Raw genomic sequence first — 21365 nt, 5'->3', positions numbered from 1 at the left:
AATACAAGTCGGTAGGAACAACTTCGAGAAGGAAGCCGATCGAAGAATTCGCTTGGGATGGGCAGCATTTGGCAACCTTCGTCAAGTCCTCAAGTCGTCTATACCGCAATGTTTGAAGACGAAAGTCTTCAACCAATGCGTCTTACCTGCCATGACATACGGTGCCGAAACGTGGACACTAACTGCGGGACTAGTCCACAAATTCAAAGTCGCTCAGCGTGCTATGGAGCGAGCTATGCTCGGAGTATCTTTGAAGGATAAGATCAGAAATGAGATTATCCGGAAAAGAACCGGAGTCACCGATATAGCTTGCAAAATTAGCAGGCTGAAGTGGCAGTGGGCTGGTCACGTATGTCGTAGGACCGATGGCCGTTGGAGCAGACGAGTCCTAGAGTGGAGACCGCGAATCGGCAAGCGCAGCGTAGGGCGCCCTCCAGCCAGGTGGACCGACGACCTTAAGAAGGTGGCGGGCACCAACTGGATGTGGAAGGCGGAGGACAGGGAGCTTTGGCGCACCTTGGGAGAGGCCTATGTTCAGCAGTGGACAACGATTGGCTGTTGATTTTTGATTTGAAGTCCTTATATATTTTATATTTGAATGAGAATTACTAAAACAAATAAAATATAGGTGTATATTCAGTTTATCTCTCAATTTATAGCATTTTGGTAAGTGCTCATTTAAAAAAATCTTTTATTCATATTTATTTTCTACTAAACTAAGACTTGTTTCTTTTCGAATTTTAACCAGTATAAAATGTTAAATTCTTTATACAGAGAATATTTATAAACCAATCAATCGCAACAATTAAAAAGAAAAAGTAAAGGATTATTCAATAAATGGTACACAGCATTAATACTTGAACATTGTTGTTTTAGAATTTGAAGACACAAACCATAGCAAAAAAATTCATAAATTATAATATTATAAAAAGTTATACAGTTAATATTTAGTTAGTAGTATAGTCATAGTCACGTCTGTACGAATACATTAAACCTAATTACAATAACAAGAGAACATTTAAAATAAGATAAAATATGTGTTTTTAAAATTTAATATTATGCAAATTTTAATATCCCAAGTCACAAATATTTAGTACGTCTTATAATAAAGTGTTTCGTTTGAACTATTGAGGTGGTTCCTGTTTCGTTGTTCGACATTGAGATACAAAAAAAAAACACAAAAGTGAGTTAATAATATACTTTATAATGAGATAATTAGTGAACCGATCTACAAAGTAAGATATTGGCATTCGGCATAAAAACTCAAAGTCAAATGAAATAAATACTTACTCGATTGAACGTTCTTCAGAGTGAATGTGTCTAAGATCACCTTAAGGGTCCGTTCACACAGACCGGCTCGGAGAGCATCGGCCTGCTTTTTTCTTTTCACACAGACCGGGTCGTATACGCTTGGAATTGGCCGGAGCGGAGCCGCCAACTATTTCACATCGACCGGCTGGAAGAGATCTGAAAGCGGGTGCGGTTGGATGTGCTCGGAGCCGGTCGGATGCGCTCGGAGTCGGGTGGATACACTACAAATGCAGTGCCAGTATTCCGCGCAGTCTAAGTTTTGTTTTCGGTGTGTTAACGTGTGCTTTTCGAAACATGGATTTAGATAGCTCCGACGAAGAAATATATTTGTTAGCAAGATTACTTGAAATAGAACATAGGAAACGTAAGCGCAAGCGGAAACAAATATGGGTAAAACATATTTGGAAAAACAGACTAATCCATGGGGAGTTTCACACCATTTTCGAGGAATTGAAGAGAGATAGCCTAAAATTTTATGAGTATTATCGTATGGAATATTGGCAATTTTTGAAATTGACAGATTTGTTAAGAGTACATATAACAAAAAAGACTACAAATTATCGTTGCACCATTACAGCCGAAGAAAGGTTAACGGTAACTTTAAGGTAAATAAAAAACAATTATTTATACTAATCATGTTATTTAGATCACAAAATCACAGCCCTCCATTTATTAAGCATTGTTTACGTTAATGAAATGTAAATTACTTATACTAATCATGTTAAATAACACAAACATCTAAATAGATCACAAAATCACAGCCCTCCATTTATTAAGCATTGTTTACGTTAATGAAATGTAAATTACTTATACTAATCATGTTAAATAACACAAACATCTAAATAGATCACAAAATCACAGCCCTCCATTTATTAAGCATTATTTACGTTAATGAAATGTAATTAAATAGTACAGATTTGTGTGTGTTTAATTATTATTATTATAATTATTATTGTTTTTGATTGTTTATTATTTTGTATTTTGTGTGCTGGTATTGTACCCGTAAGTAGTCTGATCTGGATAGTTTTGAGGAATATAGGTTTCGTTTGACACTAGGTAAGTAGATTGATTAGTCGATGGCGGTGAATTTATAGACAAAGAATAATTCAAATCTGTACTATTTTCATACAGACTTAATTCAGCTTCATTAACAATGTTAAACACGCGCCTTTTAATTCGTGCTTGGACTTCTTTTGGGAATGTTTCCACTGTATCTGACATAGACAAAAAAAAATTACGTAATGCCTTGTCACGGGGTGTAGTATTTCTTTTTTCTTCAAGATACTCTTCGAAAACCGTAGCAACATCTTTGCTTAAGCGTGGTCTCTTTTTCGAGCCAGAAGTACTTGCAAGCGATTCAACTTCAGAATGGTCAGAACGTTTAGATGATGTCGATGGTGGTGGTATTGGTGTGCCAGGCTCTGAATCATCCGATGATAATGTTACATTAGATATTTGGTTTCGATTGCGAAAAAATGGTATTATAAAAGAAAGTTCTTTTTCAAATTTTATCAATTTGGACGTAGTTGCACCATCGCCACTCTTGCCTTTTCGGTTATAATAGGCTTTTCTGAAGTTATCTCGCAGTTTCTTCCAACGATCCTGGCACTGCGTCACTGGAAAGAACAGAAATGAAAAATTAATAACATAACTCTTTTTTATTTTATAGTTCGTTTTGGTACGGCAGTCTTATATTTCTATTTTGTGTGTTTGTTTTATTTTTACAGATTCCTCATCACTGGTTGCAGTTTCAAAAACTTGTCATTTAATTTTCGAATGGGAATTTCTACAGTTCATTCAATTATTCATGAGACAATCAGAGTAATTTGTGATGTTTTGATGCCCATAGTTATGCAGATGCCAGATGAAGAAATGTGGGAAAAGGTTTCACGTGATTTCTTTAATATTTGGAATTTTCCTAACTGTTTAGGCGCTATAGACGGAAAGCATGTCAATATACAGGCACCAGATAATAGTGGAAGCTTATACTATAATTATAAAAACTTTTTCAGTACAGTGTTACTAGCTGTGGTCGACGCGAAATACAGTTTTTTAATTGTTGATGTCGGATCATATGGTAAAAATAGCGACGGCGGAATTTTACAGAATTCAAAATTTTGGAAAAAACTCAACACCAATAAGTTAAAGCTGCCCCCAAATAAACCTCTACCTAGTACCACTGAAAGCTTACCACATGTTTTTATAGGAGACGAGGCATTTCCTTTGAGCAATAATATATTGCGGCCGTATCCAAGAGAACAAGCAAGAACAGAATTATCAAAAAAAGTATTTAATCTGCGTTTAAGCAGGGCAAGAAAAGTCGTAGAATGTGCATTTGGAATGCTAACTCAAAGATTTGAAATTTATCAAAAACGAATGAAAATTCAGCCGAAGTACTGTGATTTAATTATATTAGCAACTACATGTTTACATAATTTTTTAATAGAAAATCGGACGCCAGGACAAGAGAATGAATTTCACAGCAATATAAATTTATTAACAGCAATAACAGACAATAATAATGAAAACAGTTCTAATAGCGACGCAGTTCTAACCACAAGGAATAAATTTAAGGATTATTTTTCATCAAGTGGTGCTTTAGATTGGCAAGATCAAGTGGCTACGCGAGTTTCTTAAGTTATATTTAATAAAAATTGTCTACTACATAAGTATATTCTAACGATCAGATACTCAAACGAGTTTTTAAAGTAAGGGCGCATTTAAACTCATGTTATTCCTATTTTGACTTTGAATCTAACACGTCGCAGCACGAGTTTAAGAAGCCCTTGCTTTAAAATTCGTTTGAGTATCTGGGGGTAGGTGTAAAACAATGAAAACCTTACTTACCACTTATTCCGAGACATTTGCTAATTTCCTCCCATGCATTGTCTTTCATTATCCGATCGCTATATGATGGCTTGGTTATGTCAAATAAACACTCATATTTTGACACGAGTATTATTAATTTTTCATCATTCATCTTTTCGTACAAGTACGCACAACTATTAGGGTCCGTTCACACAGACCGGCTCGGAGAGGAGAGCAGATTTTTATCACGTTGGAAACAGTGTTTTGAGTGATTGTAGTAAAGTTTATTTTTGCATTTGCACCTTTTTTGTCATTAAAAATGCCTGAACGCGCTTCGTGTGAAGTAATAAAAGGAGCCGACCGGCTCCGCTTGCGTGCTCTTTCTCGCTTGCGCAGCCTGTCGAATGGTCGATGTGAAATAGTTGGCGGCTCCGCTCCGGCCAATTCCAAGCGTATACGACCCGGTCTGTGTGAAAAGAAAAAAGCAGGCCGATGCTCTCCGAGCCGGTCTGTGTGAACGGACCCTTACGTTCAAATGTTGCTATCAAAATGGCGGTCGGCGCGGCCGCAGCGGGCACGCAATCGGAGCCGATCGGCTACGCGATAGAGAAAGAGCACGCAATCGGAGCCCATCGGCTGCGCGAGCGAGAAAGAGCACGCAATCGGAGCCGACAGGCTGCGCAAGCGAGAAAGAGCACGCAATCAGAGCCGATCGGCTGCGCGAGCGAGAAAGAGCACGCAAGCGGAGCCGGTCGGCTCCTTTTATTACTTCACACGAAGCGCGTTCAGGCATTTTTAATGACAAAAAAGGTGCAAATGCAAAAATAAACTTTACTACAATCACTCAAAACACTGTTTCCAACGTGATAAAAATCTGCTCTCCTCTCCGAGCCGGTCTGTGTGAACGGACCCTTACCTTTCTGTAGAGCTATTTAAGAATACTTAAAACTAATCGCAGAACACGATGCTGAAATGTCAGAAAGTGATATGACACATTGACAATAATAATTAATTAGCGTAGTAGCGTCAGTTAGGTTTCAACATTTCATGAGTTAGGTACGAAGTGATTTACTACACTGGATTTACTAAAAAACAAATCGAAGAATAAATTCCTACGTATTTATTTATAATTTATAATTAATATTTAATTGATATCGTGACAACCTTAATAACTACTACGATGAACTTGACGAGGATAGAATATAAACAGCGTAATTATTTTCGAAATAACGCTAATAGCTTTGGTTATCTTGAATTCAATAAATGTCTGTTCGGCATATCCTTCACTTTTGCTAATTACGGTATCATAAATCGCTTTTTCACGTTAATAAATCTGCATTCGATACTAAAAATAAATACGTTTTTATTTATTTTGAAATACGCACAAAATCAATTTAGAAAACAAGGATGCCAATTACAACAAAAACACATTAACATAAGTATAAATCAAACTCAAAAAAGAGATTTTAGTAAATTCGAAAATCAGTCAGCCCGAGCGTATTCCCAAGCAAAACTATATAATAAAAAATACAAGAAAACTTTGTAAATGAGATTTGCAGATAATAACAAAAATGTACTACGACAAAATGTATCTATTCTGTATATTTAATAGATAAGTTACACAAAGCATTTTTACTTTTAAAGAGATTGTAAACACTAAATATCGTTTAGTTATTGCCACACGGTATTATTTTTTATGAAAATAAATAATGTATTCATTTAAATCGTTTTATTAAAATTAAAATTTTCGTTTACATCATTCATGTTCGATTAATATTTTTAGACATATTAAGAACAAGACATAACAAACGCAATAAAGAAAAAAGATAGTCAACTGTCATTATGCTATTGAATTAATTAGCACAGTACGAATTCATAAATCTCTAAATTTGTTTATATATCCGCTTACTATAATAAGTAAACCATGGAATTGAAACCTATTCGTGCGTAGTCGTCGTCGTCACGACTATCTAGTGTTAAATAAATACGCAACAAAAATACAAGGTACTCTTTTACATCTATGAGTGCGAGTTCGGTGCGCGAGCACTCATGATTCATAGTTCCTTTACGTTTACGACCGCAATCATGTGAGACGTAATCGAGAATGAGATAAAATTGGGCACTATTTAATTTCTTAACGTTTATAATACAGCAGTTAACTAATGAATAACCTAATGATGTTTGATTTTGAAGTAAAATAATTATATTTCATAGCTATTAATGATGTCATCAAAAACCTTGATGGTAAATGACGATTCTGTCCCAAATAATATATATACTCCTTTACGTCATATTTGGATAGTAAGTATTTTTCGTTGTTTTTGTTTAGTAAATCCTAATTTTATTTTGCGGTCCAAGTTATATTTATCAGTGACTAAATTTTTTCATTAGTCAAGGTCCAGCAGCAACATCAGTTAAGGTCAGACGCTTCGTTTTTGCACAGTGATGACATCAATAGTAAACTATTATACTATATAACTACTTGCTCAGGTACATAATACGGGTATATCATTATATATATCTTAATAAAACTCTAAAACTGATTGGTTGCCAAACAAGGTAAGTATAGCCTCAACTGAAAGCTCTAGAAATATGAACCTTTTTACACGAGTAAGTCTTAAGTATAGCACGGGCTAAGACTAAGAAATATTTTTTTCAATTTACACAACTTAAGAAAAGAAAGTTTATAATTAATTATTATTATTATTGCAGCTACAAAATGGAAATTCATAAAATAATGGAGTAAAATAATGGAAAGTGTGTTATTTTAGGGGCAAGAAACGCCAATGGAAAACATCATCGATCATACGGCTTTTTATTATACTAAACCAACGTAACAATGTACGTAAAAATATAACCATTCTCTGAGCAAAATACAGTAGAGCTCATGATTATGACTATAAAGTTTTGTAGAATATGATAAGAACCCAATGTCATTGTTATCCAATCAACATTAGCTTTCACTCCTCGTCAGTGAAGCGAGTTTGAATTATTACATAACCATTCACAATAGGGCTCGCGAAGCGAACAATGAACTAGTGTCTGACAGCTTACTGACACCTCGTCATTTATACGAAACACCGTTTTGTCATTCTTACTTTAACGTAATATAGGACAATACATATAAGTAAGACTTAAGAGTTATATGTTATTGCTCAATATAATGTTGTTGCTAAGCACGTAGAGCCAATCCTTCGTCTGAACTCTCTCGGTCTTATCGGATTATCGTCCCAATGGTTATGATAGTGACGGAAAAAGGCGCACTTATGTTTGTGGACCTTTTTGTACACTATATCTCCTAAACAGTTATTTCAGCGAAAGACCGCCTTGACCGAAATTGGTCAGGAGGATGCAAATCGCAATGCGACAATCACGCTATTACATAAAGTAATAATTTAATGCAATTATTTTTATCGATCAGTTAGTTACGTGCGCTAAATATTCTCTCGACTGGGTAAATAATGGCTCTTAAAGAGAAGAATTTTATTCCCCAACACTACTGTACTTGGTGAAAAATTTAATAATATATGTATGTACAATTGTACGAAACTTTATCCAAAATATTTTAGTTGCATAATTCGTTTGTAAAATGTCGTAAGAATATTTAACACGTAATGAATCAATAATTTATATAATAATGCTTGCTGGAATGGATCCCGTGTCTTCAATTAGAATTCATGTATTCTAGCCACTAGGCTTTGTATGTTACTAATGTTCAACCTTTATCTCAAAGAATAGAACATTGTATGGATTATTTTGTTGATGAACAAAATACTTCACTAAAAAGCTCTTCAATCCTACAACGGATTTACCCGAAAAATAATAAATATTTTATTACAACACCTTAAGACTAAATTATGTCAATTCTCAAATAAATAATAATAATATAAATTCGAAAATTAAATAATTAAATAAAAAAATCACGTAAATCTTCACTTCACGATATAATAAAATTTCGTCTAGATAAAATGAAAATTCTCCAATCTAAAGTTTCAAAAGAAGCTTCAAAGGTATATCAGTATTGTATTATTAATTTTATTTATAAATGTCATTAGGTGATAAGTCAGTATTAAACACGCCAGGTGAGAATTTGTTTAATATCACTTAAAAATTACAACAGCACGCAAGGACACTGGCCTTACACACGTGTAATACACGTGGATTAATAATTTCACTAAATTTTGCTAATCAAAATAAGTTATACCTGCTGCTATTGACTGTGCGCTTACCAATTATGAAATTGCAAAATTATTCCTTAAATATAAAAGTTACCTTAGCAATCCTTAAGCAAACATTTTTTTTAATGATTGACATCATGCATTAGATTTCTAAGAGTGGGTGGTTTAATTAATTTGGTGGATTCTCTAAAGTATTTATTAGATTTTTACCGACTAAATAAATTTAGCCTTTACACTTTTTTTTCATGCAGTGGAAATATTTAAAAGGTACCTGACTCCCTTGGGGGAAATCGGGGTTTGTGGGATCTTACTTATCTTACTCTCTTATACCACTGCGATGGCCGTACTTGTCACGGATTAGAGAAGCTGCGGGATCATTTGGATATAACGCATTTGCGACTCCTGTCATGCTGTGCTCCGTTCGTGGTTCGGCGGAGCTTTCTTAAGGAATTGACCTTTACCCTATATTAGTCTTTTGCCTTCTTTCTTTAATATATTTTCTACGCACTATTTACAGTCTAATTGTCATCTGTCATGTTACGTTGTGAGTTAAGGATGAGATCATAGACAATTTGGTACCTTTTAATTTTTTCATATTGGTCACATTCCTGTCTTATTTTACGTTGTTAACTTGTCATACATATAGCCGTAGTTAATGCTCGTCATCCGTTACAGTGTAATGTAAATGCCCGGTAAACAATTATCTGAAAAGGCTCTCGTCATTTTTATACGTTGAGAATACTATGCTAGAAACCTTGACACAACTGTACCAACAAAAAATATTGTATAATAATATTGTACAACTTAATCATATTCACTTATATAATACAAAATAACATGAAATTTACGTTTTTGAGTCGTGGGTAATATAAATTTTAAGCGTGTGAAACTAAGAAGCGAAACTACGTAGGTTTATAATAAAAATATGTATAGAAAAACCTTTTCCGAAACGTACTGAAACTTCTGGCATAAGGTTTACTTATAGATTTGGTAGTTTATTCAGTTATTCAGTTAGGCATTATTAATAAACCTATAATATATATAGACAGTGGTAAGAACGCATGAATCTTAACCGATAATCGTGGGTTCAAACCCAGACACCACTGAATTTTCATGTGCTTAATTTGTGATTATAATTCATCTCTTGCTTTACGGTGAAGGAAAACATCGTAAGGAAATCTGCATGTGCCTAATTTCACTGAAATTCTGCCACATGTGTATTCCACCAAACCGCATTGGAGCAGCGTGGTGGAATAAGCTCTATTCTTCTCCTCGGAAAAGGAGAGGAGACCTTAGCCCAGCAGTGGGACATTCACAAGCTGTTACTTACTACATTACTATGTTTCATTAAATATAACAATGAAATAACATTGTTGGAATTTTATGATCTATAAAGTTAGCAGCAGACGTCATTATGTAATAAATTTTTAGCCCGTTTCTGAAGACTTGTTTATAAAAGATGTTTTTGTTGTATTTTGTATTTTATAATATTGAATTTCATATGATTTCTATGAATAAATGAAAATGCAGTTGTAATTTAACAGAAAAAGTTGAACTGAAACTTAAATAACGATATTGGCACAAAAGAAAAAAATAATCATAAATATTTTTAACATTAGAAATGATGCGTGTTTTACAGCCAAGTAAGCAACGTTATCGATTTGTAAAATCTTCGAACGGCAATTCTGCTTTTAATGTTATATTTAAAAAAACAAAAATAGAGAACATAAAATAGCTCTCAAATTGGAGGTCATTTGTATTTAAAGAAAACTATCCTTGTAATTGTATCCTTTATTTGGTAAGAAACCATTATGAAGTGTAACCGTGAACTTGAAAACAAAGCTAAGTACAAAGTTTAGCACATAATAAATATGAACAGTAAACAATACCCACGTTGATGATTCAGCTCGAGGTAGCAATCAAATACTTATCACATCTAGTCATGTCATTATTATTATTACCACTTGTTACGGAGAACAACGAATTCCTATTTAGAAAACGTGTTTCATCTGTTATAATACCGTTCATAAAGGTAAATAAACTCCAAGCGTTAAAATAAAGCGCACTTAAAAATGTGTTCTTAAGATATTCATTTTAAATATTTTTCAGAATAAATTTATAAGTAAGCTCTCGTAAATTTTATTTACTAATTAGTTTGTTAATGATGTTCCATACGGCTTTATGCACAATAAAACTACGGAATCATATTAAAACTTCATACTTAGAGTTAAGTCAATTTATAAAATAAAATATTTTCTGAAAATGATAATTAAGGGTTTTTCGCATTTCCACTTTTAAATTGGCAGTTTCCGAGTCTTCAGCTTACTATTATAATTTATGACGTAAAATGGACGTGTTGTAAAATGCATGAGCAAATACGGGATCGGTTGGTGAAGGCTTGTAGGTTTGAAGACGGGATGGGTAGCTTAGTTATATTATACTCGTAGCGATATACAGAACGACGTGTAATTTTTGCTACTCTTAAGAAAGTCACCAACAATAACACAATATTGTTTTATTTCTCGTTGAACATTACCCCTAACGCATGTTGACCCCAAAGTATAACCAATTTTCCTTGAAGGAGACGCAGCTGTACATTAATTAAAAATATCTTTATTACACATTAATTTACAGTAGTTAAAATGTAATTTTGTTTAACTCCATCTTAATATAATCTTCACGATTCATAAACCACGGAACTATTGGCGCCGGTGAGATCACTCGTCAATCAGACAAGCTTAGACGAATTATAAGGATGTTGTATTTTGTTATCTAGGATTTTCTTATGACCTTGTTCGTGTTATCGAGGTTATTAAAAAAAATCGTTCCACACCTTATGCTCGGCAGATGTGATACATCGAAATTGATGGTTATGGAAAAAATATGTATTTAAAGAAAACCAATAAATAAATATGGACTAAAATAAATATAAGCATAAGGATTCGTATATTATATTATATAGCAACGAACTATATAGTACCTGCAATATGCATCACGCACACAAAAGAGAATAAAGGGCAACGGAGGAAAGGGGGCACGACGACAAGAGGGTGCCTGTCGTTTACCGTCACGGCATATGATAGACTTAACGGTCTTATCCTTAAACAAAATATGTTGCTCCAATTCATGTTTCACATCAAAATGTATTTATTATATTTTACGTTATGTGATTATGTAAAATCGTAACCCTTATATTTTATATATATCAGGAGTTGTTTAATCTACCACTAAACATCAGCATTTTGTATTGCCGTTTTCCGCTTTGAAGGGGGAGAGTACACAGTACACTAGACATAAATCACAAGTTATGACTTCTATAGACGTACAGAGCCGATATGGGCTAGTGGTTAGAAAGTCTTAAACGATGGTGACCACTGAATTTCATTTGCTTAATTTCTGTGTATAATTAATTTCAGTGAAAGAATACATCGTGCGGAAATTTTCATATTTCTTTTTTTGCTGGAATTCTGCCACATGTGTAGCCACAAACCCGCAATATATAATAATAATGTCCTTCAGACCGATTTCGGCCATGGCGGCCTATCTCAAGAGAGAATAGCCAACTACGCAGGAGATATTATGGTGCATAAGTATATGCGCAAAAACAGGTGCACTCTCTATTCCCTAACTCTCATAATCCGATGGGACGGCAATTAAGAGTTCAGACTCAGGACCAATGGCTTTACGTGCTTTCCGAGGCACGGGAGTGTACACACTTCCAACTTCCAGACTCCGGGCTGCTACTGAGAATTTTCTGACAGAAAAACCCAATAACTTTTTATTGGCCCGACCTGGGAATTGAACCCAGGACCTCCGGTTCTGCGGCCTTACATCACGCCACTAGACCAACGAATCAGTCAATATATACCCGCGTGGTGAAATATGTTCCAGACCTTCTCAAAGAGAGAGGTATTAGCAGTGACACGTTATAGACATATTTCATGGAAATGTTAAATAGCTATAAACATTGCAGCAGTAATAATTGTAAATGACTACAAAATAGTTAAATTCCAGCACAACAATAACAAATACTTGAGACAAAAATAATCTTGACAAGGACTCGAGATAAGCTTCTGTATTACTAAGAACGTTTCTTGGGCCTTCATTAATTAAAGGTTAAGAGCAACTGATATAAACTCTCGTATTAAATAATTAATTTACATTAATAATTATTTCAATGTAACTTCGTAGTCCGTACTTCTATTAAAGCAGGTCCATATCTCTTATTCTAATGAGTTTTATAAATACTCATTGCTCTGAGAATCAAGTTTCTTGTTACAATCTATTTTTATATACCAATGAGGGAGTTGAACTTGATAATATTGTAAATTATTATTATTAAGTCTGTACGCAATATGATAAAGCAGCTATTATTAAAGTAATCATATGATCGAATTATTTTATTCTTATATTTGCATATTCTATTGTGTGTTATTTAAATTGCGTCTTTGGTATAATGGATAGTTTATAATTATGGCGTTCCCAATGTCCGGGGATCAATTCCCGGATAGGGCCAATAACAAGTTGTTTTATTATTGTTATTGTCGGGATACTACTGTCCTACATCTCTGTATCTTGGCAAAGCCGTTGATCTTACTCTCGGATTGCCGTGCGGATTTTGAGAGTAAGAGAATAGAGTGTACTCATATACACATTTGTGCACTATACTTTCTTTTGCGCTAATCATAGTTAGGCCGTGAGATTAATTCAGTAATTAAACACAAATTAATTTGAGTATTCTTTTAAAATAAAAAGTTTTAAAATTAATCAGAGTATTATTGAACAATTACAGTCAAGGCGCATATTTTAACTTTTCGCAAAAAGTTTCTCACTCTTACTTTACTTTACTGTATACTTTATTGTACACCACACCACAAAGAGAAAAATACAAAAAATGTATACTGCCTACGTAAAAGTATAATTATGGCGACCTTATCGCTACATAGCGTACTCTTCCAGGCAACCAACGTTGTAAGTAATAACTGATAAGATATGAGGTAGGTGGTGGTATAAATAAAATAATATTAATATTTAATTAAAACAAAACCAATAAATAAATGTACATATAAAATACACATAATATATATGAATAAATAAATTATATTATCAATATATACAAAATTAAAGAAAGAAAAAAAATGAATAATACAAAAAAACATTTTAAATAAGTTATGTATGTAATATGAATATAACATTCTTAATATTATTATCAATAAGCTTCGACTGGTTTTTAAAGTGTAAAACTGAGGTATGTTAAAGTTAGCAGTAGAATTAAATCAAAATAAACTTTATTTAAGTGGGCTCTTGTTCTTTGATTCGTCATTTTTACAAGAATTATTATTACACCGAGAACCGCCAACAAACACAGTAGTTACTCTTAGCACTACTCTTAGTAGAATAGGTAATGGATACTTTTGTAACTACCCAGACTTTTAAAGAAAAAAAAAATACTTTTGAAAAGCTTATAATCATTTAGCTAAGCTTTATTGTTAGATCTGAAATGTCTAATTATTAGAATTTTGTATATAAATCAATAAGCACGTTTGATGAAAAAAATGTACTTATAAAACCACAAATGACTATAATTTATATTATAAGGAAGACGACTCAGGTACGATGACTGCTATTGATGATTAATTTAAATTTGAGTCATTAGTTTCAATGGAACACGAATACCACTTAACCACATAGTACGTATACGATACGTATCGCATTACTGCGTACGTACTTAACGCTTATACATTTGTAATACGGTTATATTTATTGCGTAAACAATAAATACACTTGTGACAATGATATTAAATTAGTTTTTAAATCATTTTATTATTTTAAGAGACACATAATTTTGCTTCAAAAATTTTTGTTTCCGAAGTTTATGAACACGTAATTATTTGATGCTTGTAGATCTAGACTGCAATACCGTTTAACCAATCACCATGGTGGTTGCGCTTGACGGTTCAAAAGTATTTGTAAAAGTACTGCTCCGTTAGTCTAGTGACTAGATATAAGGCCACAGATCACGAGGTAGTCCCGGGTTGGACCATTCAAATGGTATTATGTTTTTCTATCAAAGATTCTCTATCAGCCTGGAGTCTCGAAGTTGGAAACGTGTACATTTCCGTGCCTCGAAAAGCACTTAAAGCCGTTGGTCTAGCACCTGAACTCTTCCCGGTCGTGTCGGATTGCCGTCCTGTCGGATTATGAAAGTAAGGGAATAGAGAGTGCGTCTGTCCAATACATCCCGCGTAGTCCGCGTAGTTGGTTAATCCCGTTTAAGATTTGGCGCCGTGGCTTAAATCGCTTAGGAGAACTGAAACTATTTTGATTTTCGAAGGAAAATATTCAGATTATTGTAATTGGTCGAAGAATAATAGTCTACAAACTAATTAAAACAAGTATTGCAACGGAACGGCTATTATTATTACGATTATAATTCAGGAAAGCTCGTGGCGGAACAAGGTAACTTAGTGTTACCGGTTCCGAGGTTTTAAATGAAAATATACGTCAAAACGTATTTAGTTATAATTTATTAAATAATAAAAGTATCTCGAAGTATTATTTACTTATAATTTTATAAAATTCTAGCGTTATATTTACTGGTTATGGGATTCTTAGCCCTGCGATGGCCTTGACACAGATCGGAGAGTTTGCGAGATCGTTTTATCACATGCACCTGCTGTCAATCTCGCTTGCCGTTCTTCGCTCATGTCTCAGGGTGATCTATATACCCTACTCAATGTTGCAAAAAGATATAACCATTTAAACCATCAGTATATTATCCATTGTTGCTTAATAATTAACTCATTTGTTCTTGAACTATTCTATGCCGAGATAGCTCATCGTTTCTCCATGAACTATTTACTGGAAAATTCTAATATGACATCATAACAATAAAGTATTTTTAAGCCCGGCAAAAAATGGTAAATAAATAAAATTAATCTATGTCAATGACCTCACGACTATAAAGTTAACACATGACTTTATATCGTGCCAACTTGATGGTTACAACCTTATGTTTTCAGTTTACACAAAATAATTGGCACAATAGCTTATAAAAAAAAATTGTTACTTTGCTATTATTAATCAATGTCTTCTGGGTGGACCGTCCACTCGTCATTTATTCGACCGCCAAATACTTATACTACAATTCTTTGTATTGTTGTTTTCGTTTGAATGCTGAGTGAGCCAGTATAATTAAACATAGAGGGATATACCATATACCTTAGTTGTCATAGCTATCGTTGACCGTGATAGGAATAATTAATATTCTTACCGTACCACTGTCTATGGCTATTTATCATTAGGCGGTTAGTTACCACTAAGCCCTACCACTAAGGAACCTACCCACCCACCTACTCATCATATATTTTACCGCCAAGCAGCAATGGTTAGTATTGTCGTGTTCCGGTTTCAAGGTTAAGTGAGCCACTGTAACTACAGGCACAAGGGGCATAACATCTTAGTTCCCAAGGTTGGTGGCGCTGTGACGATGTAAGTGTTGGTTCTATGGGCGATGGTGACTATTTACCATAATTTTTATCTGTTTGCCTAATACAATAAAATAGAAATACAATATAATACAATAAACAAATTTATATTTATATTCAATATATTAATCCCATTCGTATTTCATACGCGGAAGTATTCTATCTCACGTAAAACACAGACTCGCCGTGGGAATACGTATTCTCAATGGTTTTATGATGTTAATTAAGTATTGTAACCAGAATTTTTTTTTCATAATAATGCAAAATTTTCACATGTATTATGTATATTGTTGATATTATTGATATTTGAGTGTGTCGGAGGTAGTGTTTCGTTCATTATGAGCACGGATACACTCATTCATTGTTTCCATTACTTCATAATTTGATTGAAGCTGGTGACTGACTCGTTTCTTATAGTCAATCCATCGCAGTAAAAGTGAGGCGATATCTTACTTCTTCGGTATTTTTGCTCATGTCGAAACAGAAAATTCTGTTTTATTTAAGGGTTTTGATGTATGCATATTTTTTAGAAAAAACTGAGATGGCCTAGTGGTTATAAGTGGATCGTGGGATCAAACCCGGGCAAGCACCACTGAATTTTCATGTGCTTAATTTGTGATTATAATTCATCACGTGCTTGACGGTGAAGGAAAACATCGTGAGGATGTGTCTCATTTCATTGAAATTATGTCACATGTGTATTCTACCAACCCGCAGTGGAGCAGCGTGGTGGAATAAGCTCTAAACCTTCTCCTCAAAAAGGGAGAGGAGGCCTTAGCCCAGCAGTGGGACATTAACAGGCTGTTACTGTACTGTACAGTATATTTTTTAGATTGGAACTTAACTGAAGTTTATAAAGTATAGTACGTTAAATATCATAATAATTAAATAAAACTGAAATCCGAATGCCAATCAAGTGTCAATATCATATGTTGCGTTTTGCTAATGGTTTCTATAACAATTCAATCGATAACGTTATTTAACGCTATTCCACTAATTTTCAGAGTTAAATCGAAGTCGAATCGTTAAACACTAACGCTTGTGTTTTTTGGCTACACCTATGAAGCCATATCGCAGTTACCTTATTAAAAATGTCTAAAATATTTAAAAAAGAGGAGTTTATAAGTTGTAAGCACTTTTAAAACTCATAATTTTAATTTACTTAACCAACATCACCTCAATTTGGTTTCGATGCAGTTGCCACTCAGCTGAGGTTTTTTTATGAGGAATATTTAAAAAACATTTTACATTAGTGGAATTGGTCTCCTGTATCGCTTGCACTTAACGATTTATCGTGGTAGTGCTTGACGATTCATAAGTATTTGCAAAAGTGTATTGTAGTTAATAAAAATATTTTGAATAGATTTGATTATTATCTGAACGTAATGTACGTAACATTATGTAACGTAAGGTTATAATGGGAGCATTCGTATAGTCAGAACAGTGATCTGAATCACTCACTTATAGGAGATTAAGATTATGAGGTCTATGTGCACCACATATGACTGTTTTTTTTATTTATAACGTTACTGTACTAATATCAAACTAAATTTCTAGTCTCGATAATGTGTGAACTTTCTATATAGGTCTCTACATTACATTATAAGAGTATCAAAATAAACCCAACCCACAGTTAGCTCTATGGCGTACTGTTGAATATGTGGATGCGAACTTTTACCATAGACAATTGCTACTTTTCTTAATTGATTTGACTTAATAAAGAGTTACTGTTAAGTTCAGTCGGACGAAAATACGAAATTGGCACCTGTACAAATAGGATCAGAGGAAAAGGCAAGAGTGCCCAGCAGCCGGACGGGCCGCATTCCCATCAAGCTACAATAAGAAGAGAAATATATTGAAACCTTAAATCCTTTTTTTCGCGACGTTGCCACGTGACGTTGCTCTTATTTTATATGTATATACGATATAAGAATAAGTAACTCAGTATAAGTCAACGTGTCATTGCAAGATCATTTAAGCACGTTTCGTATAATTAATCAGTCTCCAGCTTTAAGCTTTCCAACAAGAAAAAAATATTAATAATATTGTTATACGTTTAATTTAAATAAAATGTGACAAAACTAGCAATAATAATTAACAGTTATTGGCGTTCTACAATCTCTTCACCTGCTCGTAATTAAAATTGGTTCTTAATCAGGATGTAAATATATTCTCCAATGATAAAAATATAACCTTTACCAAGCTTTACTCGGCATAAGAAATATGTTTAAATCAATAACAATGCTGGAATTACCCGTCCGAACGCGTGTACGCTGGTCGAAATAAACCTTTTTTTGCAAAATAATCTCTATAGTTAAGAATATTAGAACGATACAATGTTAGTGTGATGTTACTCATTGTACGTCGAGTGGACGAAGCGAATTATCTTGTTAACTGAAAGATATCAACTGATCCGGTGCAAATTCGGTGTGCTGGCACTTGGCCTCTGACCAACAAACACGGTTAATAAAATTAAATGACTCTAACAAGTGCACCTAGGACTCGTGTACCGAGGGTCCCTTGCAATATTGTGGCGTCACGTTAAATTGAATGGTGGAATATGTAGTTTGTTATTATTTATATTTCTTGACGGAAAACCCAATATTTTCTGTCCGGATTTGGGACTTTTAGATCTATCATTGCATTGTTATCTTAGACTTAGTCGAGGTCTAAGACAATAATGTAATGTAAAATTTAATTTTATTTGTTTTTGGCTTGTATACAATTTTAACACGTAATTAAAATTTTTATAATTATTAATGTCAATGTTCATTTTATGTTCCAGTATGTGCCGAAGAAAAATAATAATGCTAATAAAAATAGTTCTAATAATTGTGTAGTTATAAAAGAACGTACATTTTTTTTGATAATTTAATGTTTACTTGGAGAACCAAATCGTTATATATCCAAGATATCTCAGAAACGTCAATATATGTAATATTAAAGTATTTATAATAATAAATATAAGGAAATCTAAACTTGCTCTACAAATCACCTCTTGTGCTTAGACTAAGACACCCTATAAACTGTGATATTATTATATGCAATTTTCCAGTCTACATATATTTTAAAATTGTTATATCTATGACATTCTTTCATTTCAACGCAAAACGACATAAAGGTGTACTTTGGAATTAGATATGAATAGTTAGTGCACCCTTTCAACGTGAACACAGGAAATATTGTATCGTTTTACTGTAGACTAATTATTAAGTGTGTTATACCTGATAGGCTTACATCCAACAACCAAGTGATACGTTATGATATTGATATAGTTAACTTTTTGCTATTGAAATCACGAGCTAGCTGGTAGGTACTACAATTTTAATGATTATAATAATTTTGTAATAAATAACACAATGATAGAACCCTCATTGCAATTATCTACAACATTCTAAACCACAACAACTCGTTAATAAGTTATTAACATACATGTTGCCGTTATTTTTAAAACACTCGATAATACTAAAAGGACCTCGTTGGTCTAGTGGCTTGATGTAAGGCCGTAGATCCGGAGGTCCTGGATGAAATTCCCAAGTTGGACCAGTAAAAAGTTATCGGGTTTTTCTGACAGAAAATTCTCAGCAGCAGCCCGGAGTCTGGAAGTTGGAAGTGTGTACACTCCCGTGCCTCGAAAAGCACGTAAAGCCGTTGGTCCTGCGCCTTAACTCTTTCCGGTCGTGTCGGTATGCCGTCCCATCGGATTATGAGAGTTAGGGAAGAGAGAGTGCATCTGTGTTTGCGCACACACATTATATATTATATCTCCTGGGTAGTTCGCTCATCTCTCTTGAGATTGGCCGCCGTGATCTAAATCGGTCTGGAGAACATGATTATTATTATTATTTTTAAAATATCATCCGTACTTAATTACGTTAAATGTTATTGTAATTACGTATCTCTTACTGCAAGCATTCCAAATAAAAAGAGAAGGGTTCTATGAAGTAGTAAATTAGGTTTGCCATAGTACAAATAACGCATATTGCCTTATAAGTTTTTTAAGATAAACAAAATCTAATCCATAATAAATTATCTAGTAAAAATAAAAGGGCAACCATCAGGATGAGAATCATCAATAGATTGGGTGGAAGTGGCTTAAAGTTTAGTTTCAATATTTGGCCGGGATGATTCAGAGGTTCGAACTCATGAATCATAACCGAATATTGATTATTTGTTTATTCTTTTAATAATAATATAATTAGATAGTAAATATATAATTATAATCCTAGCATACTGAGTTTACTCTTTTTTGAAAAAAAACATAAAAGTAAAAAACTACGGCCTAGTGCTGCTGGTCGGCTTTTCAGGATTCTCGTTAGGCTTTAGAGTTTCCCACTTGCCCTCAGGATAGTTAAATTTATTATAAGTAATATACTTACAAAATATTTTTTTCAATCCGATTAAATGAAGTTGTGAAACAATTTAAATATAATTCTATTTAATATAATATACTATAATGAGACCGTTTTGGATTGACTAACTAAAATATATTATTTGTGTCATAATAGATTTATAACTAAATAAATATAAAATGTTCATTTAATAAATGTATTTATATGCTTAATAAATTGCGCATAAAGTACGTACAGTATACAGTAAAAGCCTGTGAATATCCCATTGCTGGGCTAAGGCCTCCTCTCCCTTTTTGAGGAGAAGGTTAGGAGCTTATTCCACCAAGCTGCTCCAATGCGGGTTAGTGGAAAACACATGTGGCAGAATTTTAGTGAAATTACTGATAATACTCACGATGTTTTTCTTCACCGACAAGCACGAGATGAATTATAATCAAGAAAATATAAATCATAAAGTACATGTTAGTTCGTAATTACGACTGCGTACAATGCCTAATCCATTATTCCTTTGTAGTTAAACACATCGTGATTGTAATGTTAAATAACTTGCATGCAACGATATATTGTTGTTTATGTATTTTTTATTTTATTTTAATACTTACCTACCTCACAGTCAAAAAAATCAAGTTCGCATCGACTTTTATTTACTTAACAAAACATTTGTTTATATACTACAAGGTTGTGACGAAAAGTATTTTTTTGAATTATATTATGCTTTTAAAGACCATGGTCTAAAACATATTAACATTTTTCAAAAAAAATGTTTATTAACATTCCTTATACATAGTTTAATTATTTATCATTTAAATTTTAAAACGTATTTGATAAAATATACTTTGTAAAAATGTGAGCATAGTAGCGCCATCTACCACATTATATACAAACTTAAAATTGGCAGCGCCGGCAATTTCGATCTATCGTTTACAAAACTTGTTACAAGTTTCTTATAGATGTCTCTGCTTGTAGCAAAAATATAGCGTTACTATTTTTGATAACAAAATATGCAAAGCACTAGCGGACATTTAAAAAAAACTATCGATAACTGTCTATATATCTCAAACTTTCAATGTTGGACATATCACTCAATGAATAATCTATTTTAATTTAAAATTCTTTGATTGTGGTTATTATTAAATAGAAGGAAATCATCCTTAAATAGGTAGTAGGTACATATAAAATGAAAATATAATCTACATCGTTTGCTTAATGTTTGTTTGTATATTTTTAAA

The 21365-nt window shown here is 33.3% G+C and overlaps 2 protein-coding genes across 3 annotated transcripts; one reads left to right on the top strand and one right to left on the bottom strand.

The window, feature by feature from the left end:
- The first annotated feature begins 1605 nt into the window (after positions 1-1605).
- LOC126774255 (uncharacterized) lies at positions 1606-4261 on the top strand. 2 transcript variants are annotated; one of them, XM_050495690.1, is made up of 3 exons: positions 1606-1916; positions 3039-3195; positions 3329-4261. In XM_050495690.1, the coding sequence occupies exons 1-3, from the start codon at positions 1606-1608 to the stop codon at positions 3335-3337; spliced, it is 477 nt and encodes a 158-aa protein (XP_050351647.1). In that variant the 3' UTR covers positions 3338-4261. The 2 variants fall into 2 exon arrangements, with proteins under 2 accessions (XP_050351647.1, XP_050351646.1); XM_050495689.1 differs by having other exon boundaries at positions 3324-4261.
- On the bottom strand, positions 1904-4313 carry LOC126774241 (uncharacterized). The gene is made up of 2 exons (XM_050495664.1): positions 4159-4313; positions 1904-2927 (listed from the first exon to the last, which is right to left on the bottom strand). The coding sequence occupies exons 1-2, from the start codon at positions 4289-4291 to the stop codon at positions 2281-2283; spliced, it is 780 nt and encodes a 259-aa protein (XP_050351621.1). The 5' UTR covers positions 4292-4313; the 3' UTR covers positions 1904-2280.
- Positions 4314-21365: the final 17052 nt, after the last annotated feature.

Source organism: Nymphalis io, chromosome 16, assembly GCF_905147045.1.
Source record: "Nymphalis io chromosome 16, ilAglIoxx1.1, whole genome shotgun sequence".
In the NCBI taxonomy this organism is placed as follows: domain Eukaryota; kingdom Metazoa; phylum Arthropoda; class Insecta; order Lepidoptera; family Nymphalidae; genus Nymphalis; species Nymphalis io.
Note: the sequence above shows the minus strand (reverse complement) of the source record. Positions and strands in the feature narration are given on the sequence as shown.

Bases quoted from the DNA above. Each gene is read 5' to 3' on its own strand.
- LOC126774241 (XM_050495664.1), bottom strand. From the start codon at position 4,291: ATGAATGATGAAAAATTAATAATACTCGTGTCAAAATATGAGTGTTTA. The intron at 2,928-4,158 runs GTAAGTAAGGTT...TGTTCTTTCCAG, and splicing joins CAAATGTCTCGGAATAAGTG to TGACGCAGTGCCAGGATCGT.
- LOC126774255 (XM_050495689.1), top strand. From the start codon at position 1,606: ATGGATTTAGATAGCTCCGACGAAGAAATATATTTGTTAGCAAGATTA. The intron at 1,917-3,038 runs GTAAATAAAAAA...TTATTTTTACAG, and splicing joins AGGTTAACGGTAACTTTAAG to ATTCCTCATCACTGGTTGCA. The intron at 3,196-3,323 runs GTTTCACGTGAT...AAACTTTTTCAG, and splicing joins ATGAAGAAATGTGGGAAAAG to TACAGTGTTACTAGCTGTGG.